The sequence below is a fragment of the Nestor notabilis genome, unplaced genomic scaffold (genome assembly GCF_000696875.1).
Source record: "Nestor notabilis isolate BGI_N333 unplaced genomic scaffold, ASM69687v1 scaffold9708, whole genome shotgun sequence".
Classification (NCBI taxonomy): Eukaryota; Metazoa; Chordata; class Aves; order Psittaciformes; family Psittacidae; genus Nestor; species Nestor notabilis.
The window spans coordinates 7,488-24,051 of NW_009941477.1; the positions used below are offsets into that span (position 1 = coordinate 7,488).

The following is a 16,564-nucleotide window of genomic DNA, read 5'->3' on the forward strand; positions in this document are numbered from 1 at the left end:
ACAGAGAGGAGGTACAGTGGGTAAGTACATGTCTTGTTCTGGAGCTCTTTTCAGCTAACTGTACAGAAGATGAAAGGACAGGTAAATCACAGTACTTGGGGAGAAAAACCCAACAGTTCTGTAAAGGTGTGTTTGGTTGTGTATTTTCAACAGGATGTTGATACGATTTATCTGACACAAGATACTAGAGAGCTGAATTTGCAAGACTTCAGCCACCTTGACCACAGGTAAGCAATATGCAGTAATCATGGTAATGTTTTGCAAATTCTCCTTGTTCTCCCTCCCAGTAGAGATTGCCTGCCCTTGATAAAGTGGGGTGGTCCCATAGCTGTTACTTGAATTTGTAGACCTCTGAAGTGACCATCTGAAGCATTTGTATTTTTCAGCACAAAGCTGGTGTTTTTTCACAAAAGCCCATAGAGACTACATTTGTTTGAGGATCCTGATAAGATAAATATATTTTGCTATTGGAAGCGCTCCAAGAAGTTAGCAGATAGATACTTTTCCTGTGATGGCAGATGTAAGAGCTCAAATTCAACAGAGAAAACATGCAACTACATCTGGTGGGCAAAGCAAAAAAGAGAATTATGCAGTCTTTACTTATGCAGAATCTTTTTCTCATGGTGTACACAGTAAAGAGAATTATTTTTGTCAGCAAGTCAGTAGAAGGTTTAAGTTGCTCAACTGAATCCCAGCCAGTAGTTTCTTCACTTACAATAGATGCTATCAAAAATGTGTAACTTCCAGAAAGGAACTAATTGAGGGTAATTTTACTGTGAAATGTGGAGACATAGATAAGTGTTGTATTTAGTTTACTGAATTTAGCTGGCTGAGGAAATTGGATTCTAAGAAAGTTGAATCTAAAGATACTTAAGTAGGAGGAAATGTGAGGGAGTCTTAACTAAAATCCGTCATTATACAAGGAAAGTGAGAAATTTAAGAAATTGTAAATAAGACAGAGAAAGTATTTGTTTCTTTGGGAAAGTCCAGTGGAAGAATTAAGAATCTGTCAAAAGTACAATGTTAAAATACTCTAACAGGAAGGCTGAACTTGGAGGAAGGTAAGTAAGAGTGTTTTGCTGCAGTGTTCTTCACAGCTTTAAGCTATCTGGTCTGTAAACTCACAAAAAACCCTACTGAAATACTTCACTTGGCTTCTGTGGTGGGTTTTCACAGTCTGCACTGAATCCCAGGGCAAAGTTGCTAAACAGTTCCTGTGTTGACTAATTCAGAGGTAACTCAGTCAAGACTACAGGGCTGCAACTAGTGCGTGACAGATGCAGCCAAAGACTGGTTGGTTAACTCTTGCTGAGAGAAGATAAGGAAAGGAGTACTATTCAGCACAAGCAAATACGAGACGAGAACATGAGAATGCTATAAACATGCTGCAAAGTGGAAGTGCTGAGAACACCATGGGGCATTCTTAAGAAAGTGGCTTACAGATACCCAGCTTCTATAGAAATTAAAATGATTGAACAATTTATGGGGTGTGAAAAATACTACTTATTATGAACAAGTAGATAGAAGAACTGTTTTAATATTTGGAATATCTCAGCTGGTTCAAATGAGTTGGCTTTTGGAAAGCAGAATAATGGACTTGCTGCTTCACAGAAGCTTTTAATTGAAGAATACTTTACATAATTGACATCTCTGAGGAAATATATTGGTGTGGTTAATAAAAATCTTTATTAAATGTCTCATGCTTGTGTAAGTTCAAAGATTCAAAACAACTTTGGACCCATTTACATGCCATGGAATCTAACCTGTGATGAGAGTTTCCAGATGTTGAGGACTGAACTGAGAAAAATGTTTTGGATTGAAACTTCAAGAAAAAAAAGATTTTTCAGGAAGCCAAAGTCTTATATTATTCATATACAAGTTAGGATATGAGATCGCAGTCAATTCAAGAAGGTATGCGAGTGTTTTGTGATATATCTAGAAAGTAAGAATGCTATAAATTAACAATACACCATCATCCTTTGGATTTTGAGAGACTGTTGTCCACATAATTTTGGGGGTTGCTGGAACTGTATACTTCATGTTCTGGAGTAGCTCTGAAGCGAAGTAGGATGGGTGCACCAGTTCTCTAGATACAGGGGCTATGCATTGCAAAAATAAACAATTTGTGGTTTTCCTAGTAAGGCATTTCTGTTAGAGGTCAACATAAGATGGCATGGATTTTAGATGAATTTAAGTTCTCAGAGCATCTGAGAGAGTGCATAGCTAGACTTGCGACATGGGAACATGACTATTGAGGTTTTATCCGAAGTTATATTGTGCTGCAAACTATATAACTTTTAACAAACAAAAGAAAAGACTCAGAGTGAACAGGGCTTACTTAACTCAGTGACATGATTTTTGTCTGTGTAGCATATGTTTAGCATATTTGGACATTCAAATAGATTGTCAGAAAAGTGTGATTGGTTAGACTTTTTTCTTCTTTGCACTGTTTAAATTTCTTTCAATCTTAAATACATGAGGGGACAGAGATATTGAAAAAACATGAAGGCATTAGATAAGCCTGAATATTGTTGAAGCTTGGAGAGATTTTCTGCATTCCAGAAGAAGGGAACCTGTTCTCATTTTAAGATGGCACAGATTTACATTTTGTAAATCTTTTCTTATTCTGGATGGTAATTTAGTAAACAAACTAATGAACATAAGCAACTTGGTGAGTGGAAGTTATGAGAAGGCCCTACTTTTGGTAATGGTGATTAGTGTTCTTTCATACCGTATTGCAAAAGAATTCAGATCATTATTAGTACCACATCTAGAATTTAACAAAGTGAATAAAACACCGTATCGTTTTGAAAAGGAAAACTCAATAAAAAGTGCATTGAGGTTAGACAAGCTCAAAGCAAGAGAAGTAGAGGTAAATTCCTAAAGGACACTCACTGGTCAGAAGCACCTTCAGAAATTTGAACAAAATGGAAAAAACCCTAAACTATGTATCAGATGGTAGCATTTGATAAAGCAGAGTTTCTAGACAGTAGGCTTTTGCAGAAATGGGCAGGGGTTTCACTGTCTTCAGGCATGTGGGGAGGGAGGGGATGGGGGGGAAGCTAGCAGTTGGTGTTACTGAAGGGTGCCAGTATCTGTGCTTGTCTAGGGTTTGAACAGACAGGCCTTGAATACTGCAGGAGACTAAACTATATAAAGATGAGAATTTGCAAATCAATCAGATCGTTGGTTTGTTTTAAAATATTCCTGTCCTGCAGCAGTGATGTTTCTTTAACTTCTTGAAAGTATGATGGTTTTCCCAGTAAGCCTGAGCATGCCCTGTCCTTCAGCATCTCCCTCCCAGGCCTGGGGAGAAGAGAGGAGAATGTCATCTCGGGCAAGTTCTGCCTGCAGCCACTCTGCTGCCCAGAAGTTACTGAGCTCTTGACAGCCCTCCTAGCTGGTTTATCAGCTCACTGATCGTGTAAACACTTGGAGCCAGTGATCCCTGCTCCATGCTTTTCTGTTCCTTTGGAAGAAGTAGGCTGCTGCTGTTGGCTGAAATACAGCCGGTGGTGCCTCTTTTGGGATTGGTGGTCCACAGCATTAACAGCTCTGCTCCACCAGTGTGATGGTGGTACCATCAGCCTGTCCAATGTTTGCCCTGCAGCATTCACCACCAGCTGTGACTGGCTGGTTACCACTGTGTGGATAAACCAAAATTACACCTGGAAACCTTGCACCTTATGTTCATTCCACTTCCAAGCCAAAGGCACTGGCAAGAGGAACATCAAAGGCGCTAATTCATTATCTTCTTACTGATTGTGCCAGGGGAAGGCGAAGGAAGACAAACCTGTCTGTATGGACATTCTGTATTCCATAGCATGGTTCCCCTCTGCCCAGGGAAAATGCTTGGAAAATGCTTCTGTAGTTATTTTTCCCTCATGACATTTCACTAGGCAGTTACTGCTCTCCATGGAAATGAAGCGTATGTGTAGGAACAAAACCAACATGGTGGGCAGAAATAAATCTATACACTTCCTGAAGCTGATAAGACTCTACTGTGCCAGTGGAAATGAATGACACTTGATGTGTGCTGTGAACAAGACGGGAAGCAGTCTTAATCCTTGAAGGGCACCACACACTAGTTCCTCTGCAGGAGTGTGAAAACAATCTATTTGCATGAGCTTCACAGTCGGTGGGCTACAGTCTTGCTGCAAGATGCTGCACCTTCATACTGTTACCTTAGTGATGGGCTTGCACTTCCAAATCTAGCAACTGCAGTTCCCAATATAGCCTGCTGAAGGCTTGTCCATATGATGTTGCCTTGTCTCCTGGCTTTCCTACATGTTTAACAGCCACCCTGAAGTGTCTGAGTGTTTGTAGAGGGAAAACTGAAGGAGAGGAAGAAGGAAAAGAAGATGGGAGAAGGATGCAGCATGTTTAGTGCAGATCTATGCCTACCTGCCTATGTTCTGAATGAGAAGCTGGGGGGGGTGGGCACTGGCTTATAAAAGCCAATACTTCTACATTTCTGCGTGCAAAAAATGAGGCACTATTTTGCTGGTCTGATAAGTTCATGTATATTACAGCTCTTTGTTTCATTATAAAGACAATGGCTTTCTAAGTAGCTGTTAAGTCCCAGTGTAGTTGTATATATGTATTTAATACATTGCATCAAGATGATCCAAGTGCTGTGCTGATAAATTGTGTGCTAGTGCATAATGAATGATTCTGCTGGGGGGTAGTGTACAGGCATGACATTTGTCAACGTCTGTTATTGCAGAAACTTAACAGAGGGAGAGCAGATCACATTAAGAGTCTTCAAATGAAGAAAAGGGGAATAATTCAGAATTTCATTTGTGAAATCCCTTTTACAATTAAGGAGGGCTGAAAGTCGCATTATCCTTTTGCAGGTCTCCCGCTTCCTGGGGGAATTTAACTATAGAGATGAGACAAGGAGGTGTTCTTTAGAAGCATTCAGTCATGGAATTATATTAAATCATCAGGCTGCCAAAAAGCTTTTCAGCGTCATGTTAAATTATAATTAGAGGTGATTAAGAAGCTGAAATATGTCACAGACTGAAGAAAAAGTAATGCTAGGAGTAGGAATGGCAGCCCAGACAAATTCCTGATTTAAAAATTCATGCTAGAATGGATGTCAGTTGGACAGTCAAAAATTTGTATTAAAATACCAGAAAGACACACAGCTGCAGGTGATGCTTGTTTTGCAGAATGCTGAGCTTTCTGTCATGGGGACAGTGTTTTGTATTTCAAAAGCATGGGGCATTAGATACAGAACAACAGTTAAGAGATTGTTTGAAATGACCAAAGACAGTTATATGAAATGTGTGTAAAAGTGTTTTTCTTTTTCTAGAGACTTAATACCTATAGTTGCTGCTCTGGAGTATAATCAGTGGTTTACAAAGCTGTCCTCCAAGGATCTGAAATTAGTAAGTAACAAATTGAAACAGTATACTTGCTCCTACCAGGCTGTGCTGTGTTTTAGAGGATGCTGTACCTTTTTCAAAGTGAACTTTTTTAGGCAAGTAAACTGGGTAATCTATTGTTTGGGGTTTTTTTTTCCCTTAATCATATCAGGAAAATATAAATGGTTGAATAGTTAATTCATACAATAGAAACAACTTTCTTGGGCAGTAACAGTAGCCCATAAAACTACTTGATTAGGCGTTACTAGGTCCCCCAAACAATATTGGGTGACTAAATAGGAAACTGACTTTAAAGCAACAAAACATCTCAGTTAGTTTTTGAAGGTGGAAATAAACTATCAGGATTCTGATTTGTGGTTTTTTTTTTTTTTTTCTCTGTGCATATAAAGCAGGTTTTTCCTCATAACTTTCCCTGCAACCTGATGATTTTTTTCCTCTCCATTGTCTGAGGCTAACACTGTCTAGAAATAAGTACATAGTGATGTCTGACACTGATACTCTTCCACATCAGTTTTCTTCCTGAAAAGCAAAAAAGGGGCAAATCTAAGCAAGTTTGACAACTGAAGAAAGGTCAAGAAAATCAGTAATTAGGTGACATTTGAAATATTTCATAATATACTGCTTCTTCTAAACTTTCTTTATAGTGTCACGTAGACTTAGTGGCTTGAGAAGTTGCTTTTACGCTTGCATCCAGAAGCTTTTCTTCTTAATAACGGAGGTTGAGTCTCATTTTGTTTAAACTGATGCAGCTTCATTGATCTGAAAATGCTCTCATTGCATTCTTAAGCTATCATTTTCCATGAAAATTCAGTAAAAACTAGCTTATGTGATTCTTGGCAGAAGAAGGCAATAAACTTTTCTTTCTTGCTAGGCCATCTTACTCAAAGTTATACACAGAATGAAATGGGGGTTATTTTTAATCCAGTTGCAGCTCACTGTTAAAATCAGCATTGTTAAAAGTACAACGCATTTAATCAGTTTCTGCCTCAATGAAATGAGACAGTTTGCTTAGAAAAGTGGCCAGTGTAGTTTTCTTAGAACAAGAATTTGCCACATTATCTTTCTAAGGTATTTTTGTGTGAAAGTCTTTTTTCATTCTTAGCAACTTTTCTGTGGAAAACAAATAAACTTTGTCAATCTTGAAAATGCATCGGTTCCTTTGGAAAAAAAATCTTCCACACATTCCATTTTCAGTCAAAAACACCAGGAAAACATGAATTGTTGGACAGTAAATCTGTGCTGTAGAAACAGTGCTGAGGGTCAGTATGAGGTCAGACGTATCTGGAGGCCATCGAATGCATTGTTCGTCATGAGTCCTGCTCTGACATTGTGTTTGATAGATGGTGCTCATAGTCTTTTTATAGTACATGCATGAAACTTTCCACTAGTAATCACAATGCTCTAGAAGCATTGTGATAACATTCTGAATTATTAAACTATGGAAGTCAAAGATAGAATTGGGAAGATGAGTAAACTGGCAGTCTTCAGGAAAAGAATGTCATCTTTACTGTGTAAAAGATAAATAAGATTTTATGTGTGTGGTGGAGCATTTTTCCTTTTTGGGAGATACAATTAGTTTGAAAGTATAGAAAACCCCAAACAAACAAAACCCGACCAAACTAGAAAATTTGATTCATTAGAGACATAGATGTCCCAGCTATGAATGTCACATTGTTGTTTTTAAAGGCAGATAACAGAATAGTTTCATCATTTCATGGTCGTGACTGAAATTCAGCTTTGGACATCACATAAATGTTGGTTTATGTGTGCTGTGGGGAAAAAAGAGTCAAATCCAGAAGGGAAATAAAACATTATAATAAAAGGTGATGAACTGCAGAGTTCACTGTATGGCTTTTGGATCATTAAAGTTTTATCTGTTTGATTGAGCACAGCAAACAAACTCTCTTATTACTGTGTTTCGTTCATGGTATTTGCAAATGCCCATGCAAATTCTAGAGTCCAACAACAGTAAGATCATGCAATGGAATTTACTTCTGTGTAGGCTGAGAGAATTCAAACTGAAATACACTGTCCCTTAAGCATTAGTTCCTAGCAGTCTTTGGAGGACCTGCAGCTAGACTGCTTTTGCTTTTGAGTTTTTGTGTTTAGTTGTCATTCTTGGTCATTCTTCTCTGCACTAGTTGCCACTTTTTTTTCTGAAGGATAATCATGTATATGAACAAGATTTCTTTCAAAAATAAGTGAGCATTTTTTTCTGAATCACAGGGCTTTGCTTTTTTACTATTGTTAAAAAAATCTTGCCACCCCCCCCACCCCCGCCCCCCAGTTTAAATGGCCTGATTCATAAATGACTTGCTTTAAGTCTGCCTCTTGCTTCTCTGAGTCTTTTGCGGAAGTCCTCTGTTGCTACCTGACTCTCTCTTGGATGTTTCTGGTATTTTTGCTTGCTATGTATGTAGTGTAAGATGATGGCCATGTCCTGGATCCCACTATGATGTACAGCTGATAACTCAGTAACCGCCTGTTCCATGTTTGTGTTCTTTAACGCTGTTCTGTCTTTTCTGTGGCAGTCCACTGATGTCTGTGAGCAGATACTGCGAGTGGTGAGTAGGTCCAATCGATTGGAAGAACTGGTATTAGAGAATGCCGGGCTTAGAACGTAAGTAATTTGTTCGAAATGTTGCATTAGTTACTGCTTACTCCCAGTAAAAGGCATGTGTGGTGTGTGTTAACCAGAATAAGCATTAAAAAAGCTTGTGCTTGGTGTCTACCTTGTTCTGAGAAGCCTGTAGTTACAAAGCTTTTTATAAGGTTTTCCATAGGTTCCTATGTCTAAGAAATCCCTTTAAACTGATGTTTTTTAAGATTCTGCCTGGAGAGTTGGGTTAAGCAGAGAAAAATGGATTGGATAAGAGCATAAACCCTCAATCAGCTCACACTGTTCCTCTCCAAATATGCTTGCCAGTAGAAGTAGGAACACCTTTTTGTCATTTAAAACAGTGTGTAAGGTCTTGTTAAAAAAGCATATTATTCCATCTTGCAACAACTTACTGTTTCCTTCCCAAGAGAGCTGTTCTTATTTTACCCTGGATTGCAGTCTGCTCAAGTGTAACAGGACTTCTACATGAGCAACTTCTTTTAAGGAAACAAGAAAGTATATAATTAAGTTTTAATGTCTTGCCAGAGCCTTAAAAGAAAGATACATGTAAGTATGCCATAGAATTTAAACCTCGCATGTGTTTTAAGTACGGTAAGTTGTAGTTACTAAGTGTTTGGTTTTTTTTCCCTTCACATGAAATAAAAGCAAATTTCAAGTTACAGACTAGCCCAATTGGTAGTATTTGTAGTCTGTTTTAGTGTTAAGAGTATCCTCCTAGACCATGTACACAAGAAAAACTGTAGCACTAATTGATTTTTTTGTGTTAGTAAAAAAGCAGAGGAAAGATGGGTGAAGCAGAACACTATACTGAATTACAAGTGAGGAAGGAAAACAAGCACAAGGAGAGTATTTGGTGTGCTTTACATTGTCTCCTCTTCTAGTGTTTCAATCTTCTTTTCCTATTTAAGATGGGGTTTTGCATTAATGTACCTTTAAAAGAAAATTGCCTAAATGACACAGGAAACTTGAGGTCAAGTTTGGAATTACACCCAAGCTTTCTGATCACTAGAGCACTGCCTTTAATAGCTGTCATTCAAACATAGATGATTGTAATCCTGTTTTTCTTGCAGTATGTGCCATGAAATCGAGTGATAATCATTAATATTCAAATATACATTGACTACCTTTACACATTGCCTACCTTAATTTGTCAGAGTTGGATTAACTGCTTTCAGTTTTAACAGGACTTGACAGATAATCAACCTGTGACTTCGGTTTTCCTGTCTCTGTCTACATGCACAGTGTTTGGCATTTTGCCTTGGTGTGTATCTGCTCTGATCAGCATTGTCTGTCTGTTTTTGTCAAGGACGCATTTGTCAGTTTTGGCATTTATCATATCTGCTTGCTAAGACAAAATACTGTTATAACTGGGTATCTTCCTTTGCATAGTTTACAGACCAGTCATTTTTAATGAGCTGTGACAGAATGCCAAACCAGGGTTAAGAAAGAACTACTCAGAGTAATGTTTTGAGAAATAACCTGAACAGATGCAAGAGCATGTATCTTCCTGCAGTAGAGTCAGTTTCAGATGATTCCATTCTCTCTTACCTCCAGCCTCTCATTTCTGTGATTTGGTTTGGGCCATGGCCCCATAAACACTTGTCATCCTCCCAGCTGATGAGACAGAAAACTATCATGCCATAGCAGTTGTAAGGACCCGGGACTAGGGAAGTGTGGACTTGCCATAGGGGAAAATGGTGTCAAGTGAACCTCCCTGTCTGATAAGATTTATGCCAGTTTAGATGTTCTTGAAAGTTCTGTCTCTGTTGCTATTTCTTTATCAGATGTAAAGGGTGCAGTCTAGATTATGTTGGATGGCTTTAATGCTTGTAGCAAACACTAATGTTTGGTAGGTGAGGTTAACTGAGGTAGGTGATATCCATATTTCAGGGAAAGGAAAATCATTCAGAATGACCTGAACAGATGAGCTTGAAAAGAGAGTTACATCCCTGAGGTGTTTTAGAGGAATGGGGCAATATGTGATAACCAGTATTCATTTCCACGAAACTGCAAGACAGACTCTTCAGTCTGCAAAGGCCTGTTTACAGAAGCTGGTGAAAATGATCTGTTTGCTGTGCTAACAAACCCTCTGAAAACTGTCAGGCAGAATGTCCCTACTGCCTTCCGCACTGTCCTCTGCAGACCTGTTCTAAAGGGAGTGGCCAGCCTCAGCAGAGAGGGAATAACAGAGGTGCCTGCTGCTGGTACCCAGAGAGTCTTTGACAGTGACATTGCATCCCGTGTTCCCCTGCTGGATGGGCTCTGAATGTCCTTGGATCAAACAGTGTTAGCTCCTTCCACACGTCCTCTTTTTTTTTGTGTTACAGGGATGTTGTCTAGACAGATTTTGAGAACTCCTTTTATTTTTCTGAGATTTACAGGTCTGTGGTGTTTTTATGCTTGCTGAAATATCCTTACCTGCCATAGGTATAGTTTAATTGAGTCTTTTTTGAACTTCACCTCCAAGCCTGAATGTCTTTAGGCAAGCATGGCTGTGCAGTGCATACAGAGTGAATTCGATGCTTTATAGAAAGTGTCAGGCTTACATTGCATGCTCTATTCATGAAGTGTGCAGCCAAGAAAAGTAATAAATTTCAGGTCTTGAAACAATTTGTTGGATAAAGGAGGGGAAGGAAGTTGCCCAGTGAGCCGGGCCCAGGTACCTTCATTTGTGGTAGAGGCTGCACAGGGAGTTGAGAGGTTGTATTAGTGTTTCCAAAATTAGCCTTAGAAATGCACCATGTGTACGTAATCCAGTGCCTTCTGGTGGCAGTCAGTTTACTGTGCCTCTGTAAGTAGTTCACACACACCTCAGTTGTTCTGGTCATCCTGCCTATATTGGTGGCAAAAGCTGGAAGAGAGTTTGTAAACAGGTTTGGAGGTGCAGGCAGGATACCGTAATGACAATAATCTGTTAGGGATAAAGGAAGAGGTCAAACTCCTCATGAAGAAAAGGCTTTGTTGTTTGTTGGGGTTTTTTTAACTCAAAACCTCATTTTTCTTGGCTGGACATATGGAGCTTAGTTCAGTTGCTTAAGCACAGGCATCTAGTGCCATTTGAAGTGCTGGAGGGTATCCATAGAGTGTTGGCACATGTAACCGAGGACCTACAGGAGATACGCAGTCTTCTGCTGCAGCAGCTGGTAGCAAAGCAGGATACCCTGAGGCCTGTCAGGTGGCAGAGATTCAAGCCCAGAATTTCTTTTTGTTGAGTGTTTGTATTCACATGCTGCTTGTATTTTAGGAAAAGAGTACACTTTTCCTAAAGGCAGCCCATCATGCATTTGCAGCGCTGGAACCTGTTCTAGCCCCAGGGGTCTGTTTAAGGACATGGGGTTTCAAAGGGAAACTAAACTTGCCTGGAACATCTCTGTACTCAAGTACATCTTGCAACAACAGATAACCAAAAGTTATTGAGGCTGTTGCTGTCCAGTCTCCACTCTTTTCCAGATACTGGAAGAGAATGCTACCTCCACTGCAGTTCTTAGCACACAGGCTAATCTACTAATTTTATGGTAGGCAGGATCTGTCCTGAGGAAAGAGAGTGGTGTTGAATTATTACTCTCCTAGCAACATAGCTGGTAGTTCTCCACTGCTAGGCTACAGGAGGTATGATAATGCTCTTCAGGGCAGAGAGAGAAGGAAGCTCAAGGCATACTTTTGATTTCTACTGCTATGTCTAACTTAGGTGAAGCAAGAACATTGAAATTATAGTCTCATTTTAATGAAAAACCACAGTAAAGCTAGTCCCTTAATACATGAAACCTTCTCAGCAGGTACAAGGACAGGTTTGAGGATTTGTCTTGGAGCTGATAACAGCCTGCTGACTAAATGCAAGGAACATGTCTCCACCAGAGTCGTGTAAGAAAACACAGACTAGCTTTGATGTTAGTGCTGTGGGTAGGGGTAGTACAGCTGCCGTAAAACACTCTCAGGCATGGCAGTGTTCCCTTGCCTCTCAAGTGGATTTGGAACAGATATAGATCATGCTACTGCTGCTACCTACCATAGCTGGTTAAAGTTGATTCAGAGCTATTTGTGCTACCTAGCCTGGCTGTTGTGAGCATATAGAACTGACATGCTATAGACTCCTGGGACTCGTTACTAGGGCTGTGGTTGGCCAGGTACATACTTCGATGCTTCTCACTGTAAAAAGAAGCAAGCAAATACTAGTTCATCTGTGCGCTGGTGTTCTTTGAGAGTGCTATTCTTGCTGTTTTACGAGGTCATAAATATTTCTAGTTTGTTGACCTTCTGGATATGCTGCAAAGCCTGTCTATTTAAGTGACCTGGTAGAGAGCTGCTGCAAGTGAGGGGCTTGGCTTTTAAGTCAGGAAGGAAGGTAGTGGTATGCAAGTTAACGTATGTATCTCACTCATGCGTGAGTCACTCCATGAAGGAGATGGAAGATGTGCTCAAGTTTTCAGTTTTTCTGTGTAATTCCTATTTGGTATCTTCAGATCTCTGTCAAAAGCAGATTGAGCTTTGATTGAGTGCCCTTTAGTCTCTTAGGTCACTGAATAAATAAATAATACAACAACCCACTTTGAGAGAGAGCAAATTAGCCAGATAAGCATTGTTCAGAACTGAAGAATCAGTTACTGCTCTACAGTAGGGTAGGGCACTTATGGCTAGTAATCACTTGATACTTTTAAGCCTCTGAATGTGCTGTTGATAGAGGAGATAACAAGATTCTTTCTCCCTCTATTTTCTTTTCTTGCAGAGATTTTGCACAGAAACTAGCCAGTGCCCTAGCCCATAATCCCAACTCAGGACTCCATACGATCAACCTTGCTAGCAATCCACTTGAAGATAGAGGTACTGTAACTGTAACCTTTCTTTTTTTCTCTTTCTGCAAATGTAATAGGAGGATTACTGCTGCTCCATTCAGCTTTGCTTGGATAATAGGTTATTGTTCTGTGTGTAATGCTATTGTAAATATCTGTTGTTCACATATGACTGAGAATTCTTCTTTGTTTTATACGTATTCATTAGTTTGTTGAGAAATATTTAAATGTCTTAAGCCAACCATGGATTTCATTAGATTTCATTACATTTTTAGAGAGGTTTCTTTTAAAGGAAGATAGAATACAGTGACTGTTTAGGACTAGAGAGTAAATAAATCGGTGTGCATTTTAAAAGGCAATATGATCAGCTGAAAGATGAAGCATTTTCCTGATGGTTTTGTGTTTTTATTTCAGCCATAATTCCATGTTTATTTTCAGTGTTGAAACTATTCCTTTTTTCAGCTTTGTGCTAGTTGCACAGTGTGTTGCCAGTACTTTGCAGTGTTCAGTAATACTGGCGTAACTGTTGTGCTCATGAAGCAAAGTGCCGTTGATTCCACAAGATCTAAAATCAAGCTGAACAGCACAGCTCTTCTCAGACAAGGCACCTCTAGGCATGATACGTCCTGAAATCAAGTCATTCCTCTCCCTTCTCTACTCTCTTTTCACTCAAGAGGCATAAGGTTACATTCTTTCAGTCTGGAGTTGACCCTTCAGCACTGCCCATGTGAGATTCCCATTTGCTTCACTTAATGCATTCCAGGGACACAGTGTTCTGGGATCAGACTTTCTTGTGCTCCTATTGGGCCAGAAGACAAACAAAAATTTGTACAGTGATCCTTTTCTTCATTTATTTGGTTTGGTTTGGGGAAATTTTCCAGTCTTTTTGCTGTCATGATTCGAAATAGAAAAAGTGCTCACTTTGATTACAACCTGAGTGACTCAGAGTGTTGTTAACACAGGGTTGTGTGTGTGTCTCCTTTTTTGCTTACTGAACCAGCAAGAAAAGATCGAAAGGGATTTTTTTTCCTTTCCTCTTTAGTATCTGTTTTTCTTTTGACTAGAAACAAGCATGAAAATGTTTGTTTTTTGTTTTTTACTTTAAGCTATTCAGAGTGTGTTTTTCTTTAAAATTGTTCACATGATTTGCTTTAACTCTTCTGATCACAGCTTGTCTGCTGATTACTGCTTGTCCTCCTTAAGAATCCGTATCCTAGGAAAGCAAATGGTTTGCTAAACAACATTATTATAACAGTGTGCTGTAGGCCTAAATGCATTGTACAATAATTTCTGTTGCAAGCTGGAAAAAGGCTGTTATGTTCTTGGTACACTTCTTCAAAAGGAGGATTTAGATGGTGTTATCTAAAAGGTTCTTTTAAAAGAAACTCGTCTTTATCTTGAAAGCAAAACAAATCACCAAACATTTGACAAACACTGTATAGTGCAGAGGATTTTTTTTTTTAACATGTCAGTGTAGGTACTTACTTTGCAACAAACTTATATATTCAATAGATTCAAACTGTTCTGTAGCATCCACATTCAAAATACAAATGAAATGCAGCAACTACATCTTGGAGAAATTAATAGGGTTTTTTTTTCTTTTTTTCATTATCTCAGTCTCTCATCACATACGCAATTAATATTTGACCTTTTCTTTAGGGAATTAGGTAAATTATGTGAGTACTTAAAAAGAAATTAACTATAATTGCAATCTGCAAATATTTCAGCTTTTCAGTTTAAGAAAGATTTACGTGTCCTGTGATATGATATTCACTGAGTGCAAGGTAGATTTGACTTTGTTAGATTTGAAGGGGAAGAAGCATTTCACAAGTAAAAGCTGGCATAATGGAGATTCCTGTAAGCATTGGTATTTCGGAAAATCTCTCTTGAAAAATCACCTGCAGGAACTGGAAGTTCTACTGTATTATTTTGCAGTTATAAAGGAAATAACACAGTTGTGTGAATTATGGAGAAGAATGTATTATTGTGGCTTGTTTGAACAAAAATCACCCTAAGTTGTTGTATATTATTGAGCACAAATAAGTAAAGACTTTATAGTATTACATTAATGCAACTGTCAGTATTACAATAACATAGGAAATCCATAAGGCATAAGATCTGGCTTCAGTTCAGATACAAAGCAGTGTTTATATGAAGCGATTTACACTGAGACCAGTCACTTAATGTGTGTTTGGCTTCCCTTTATGGTACTGTCAATATTTGTGAGACTAACACCTGGAAAGTTTATTATCAGTCTTGGCTTTAAAATCTAGCCATGCTAAGGCAATGGGAGTTTTGTTTTGGCTCTATGAGGATCAGGATTTAATCTTGTATTTCGTTAAAAATAATGCAAAACAAACATGCTGAAGCCTAGAAATGCTCAAAGTCAGAACTGTGTGTGCCTGGATGCAGTTAACTCTACTTTGGGCATTACAGGTCTCATGTCTATTATGAAGTTAGCAAAAATGGGTGGCTTAAAGAGCATTTAAGGGCCTGAGTGACCAGAAGCACTTTTTCCTTTATGTACTTGATTCCTGTGTCTTAAAACTGGGTGGATCCTTAACCCCCCAGTGCTGGTAAGATGTTAAAAATGTTCTGTTTGGCTAGAGTGGTAAGTGGTATGCAGATTGTTAGCTAAACAAAAATCTTAGGATTCTTAAACAAGAATAGTCAGATCGAGAGGTAAAATTATTTGCTGCATGTCTTACTCAGAATCCTACACAACAAAAAATATCCTTAATGATTCTGATTGTACTCCTTTTTCTCCTCTTCTGCCAGCATAACTCTGTCTTGATTTTGAAGGCATGTGTTGTGACTAACACAGCTTAAGAAATGTGGACAGTCCGCAACAGATTATAAACTCTGAGGCCAGTTTAACATAGATTGAGCCTTCTATTTCTGAGGGAGTAAAAGGATATTTTCTTTTAATAGTAGAGCTGTTAAAGAAAATCTGTTAATATGACTTGATTCATTCTTGCTGAAAGTTGTTTACCATTGTGCTTTTCAATAAATGATGCCAACGCCTCATGGGTCTCATATTTTGGCAACATAAATAAAATACAGTATGTTGTCTTGAGCTGCATGGATGTTGTACCTATCACCAGCATACACAGCATATTTTTACAGAGAGGGTTAAATACCACCATCCCCCCCAACAGTATCTGCAAGGTAGCTGCTCTTTCGTTATCAGTGATACTTAAAACATGATAAAAGCCGAGTAAACGTGTGTGTGATGTACTAGTGGACTGTTTCATGTCTGCATATGTGGAAAAGAGTATCAGCTTTTGCATTTACTGTGTTTTGCATCTTTACCCTCTTTCTCTCTGCTCTTTTCTCTCCAAGTTGCTGTAGAGAACTATATTTCACACCTCAGGCTAAGCCTGGAGTTTCTGTGTTGATTTATTCCTCTAATAAATATTTCAAGATTGGTTCCATTGTTATTTAGGATGTGCCCTCTTAATCAAATTTCAATCTTTTGCTTAAATGGAAGAATTAAATTTATGGAGTGTGGAACTTGGATACTGTGAGAAATGGCTTTGATGGAAAGTGTTGGGCTGTGGGGTTTTCTTCTTTTGTTGGGTTTGTGCTGAGGTAGTCCAGTCTGTGTCAGCATCTTTCTGGGTTTTTACTGTTTAGGATCACGTGCATTTTCAAGCCTGTGTCCTGTATCCTGAAGGCTCCTGTAGGGGAATTAGGTGGCTGTTATGGTTCAGTGGACATTTCAGGTTCTTAGTGTTTACCTTAGAAAAAGAGGGCAGTGTTGGCTA

At 38.8% G+C, this 16,564-nt stretch overlaps 1 protein-coding gene across 1 annotated transcript in view; it reads left to right on the plus strand.

Moving 5' to 3' along the window:
* The window catches only part of LRRC16A (leucine rich repeat containing 16A), a gene marked incomplete at both ends in the record, with an annotated part of 66,126 nt that overhangs the window by 4,423 nt on the left and 45,139 nt on the right, over positions 1 to 16,564 (plus strand). The window contains 5 exons of the mRNA XM_010020905.1: positions 5 to 20; positions 154 to 227; positions 5,318 to 5,393; positions 7,922 to 8,010; positions 12,734 to 12,828. Of these exons, the coding sequence (XP_010019207.1) occupies positions 5 to 20; positions 154 to 227; positions 5,318 to 5,393; positions 7,922 to 8,010; positions 12,734 to 12,828 (350 nt within the window). The remainder of the gene's footprint in view (positions 1 to 4; positions 21 to 153; positions 228 to 5,317; positions 5,394 to 7,921; positions 8,011 to 12,733; positions 12,829 to 16,564) is intronic.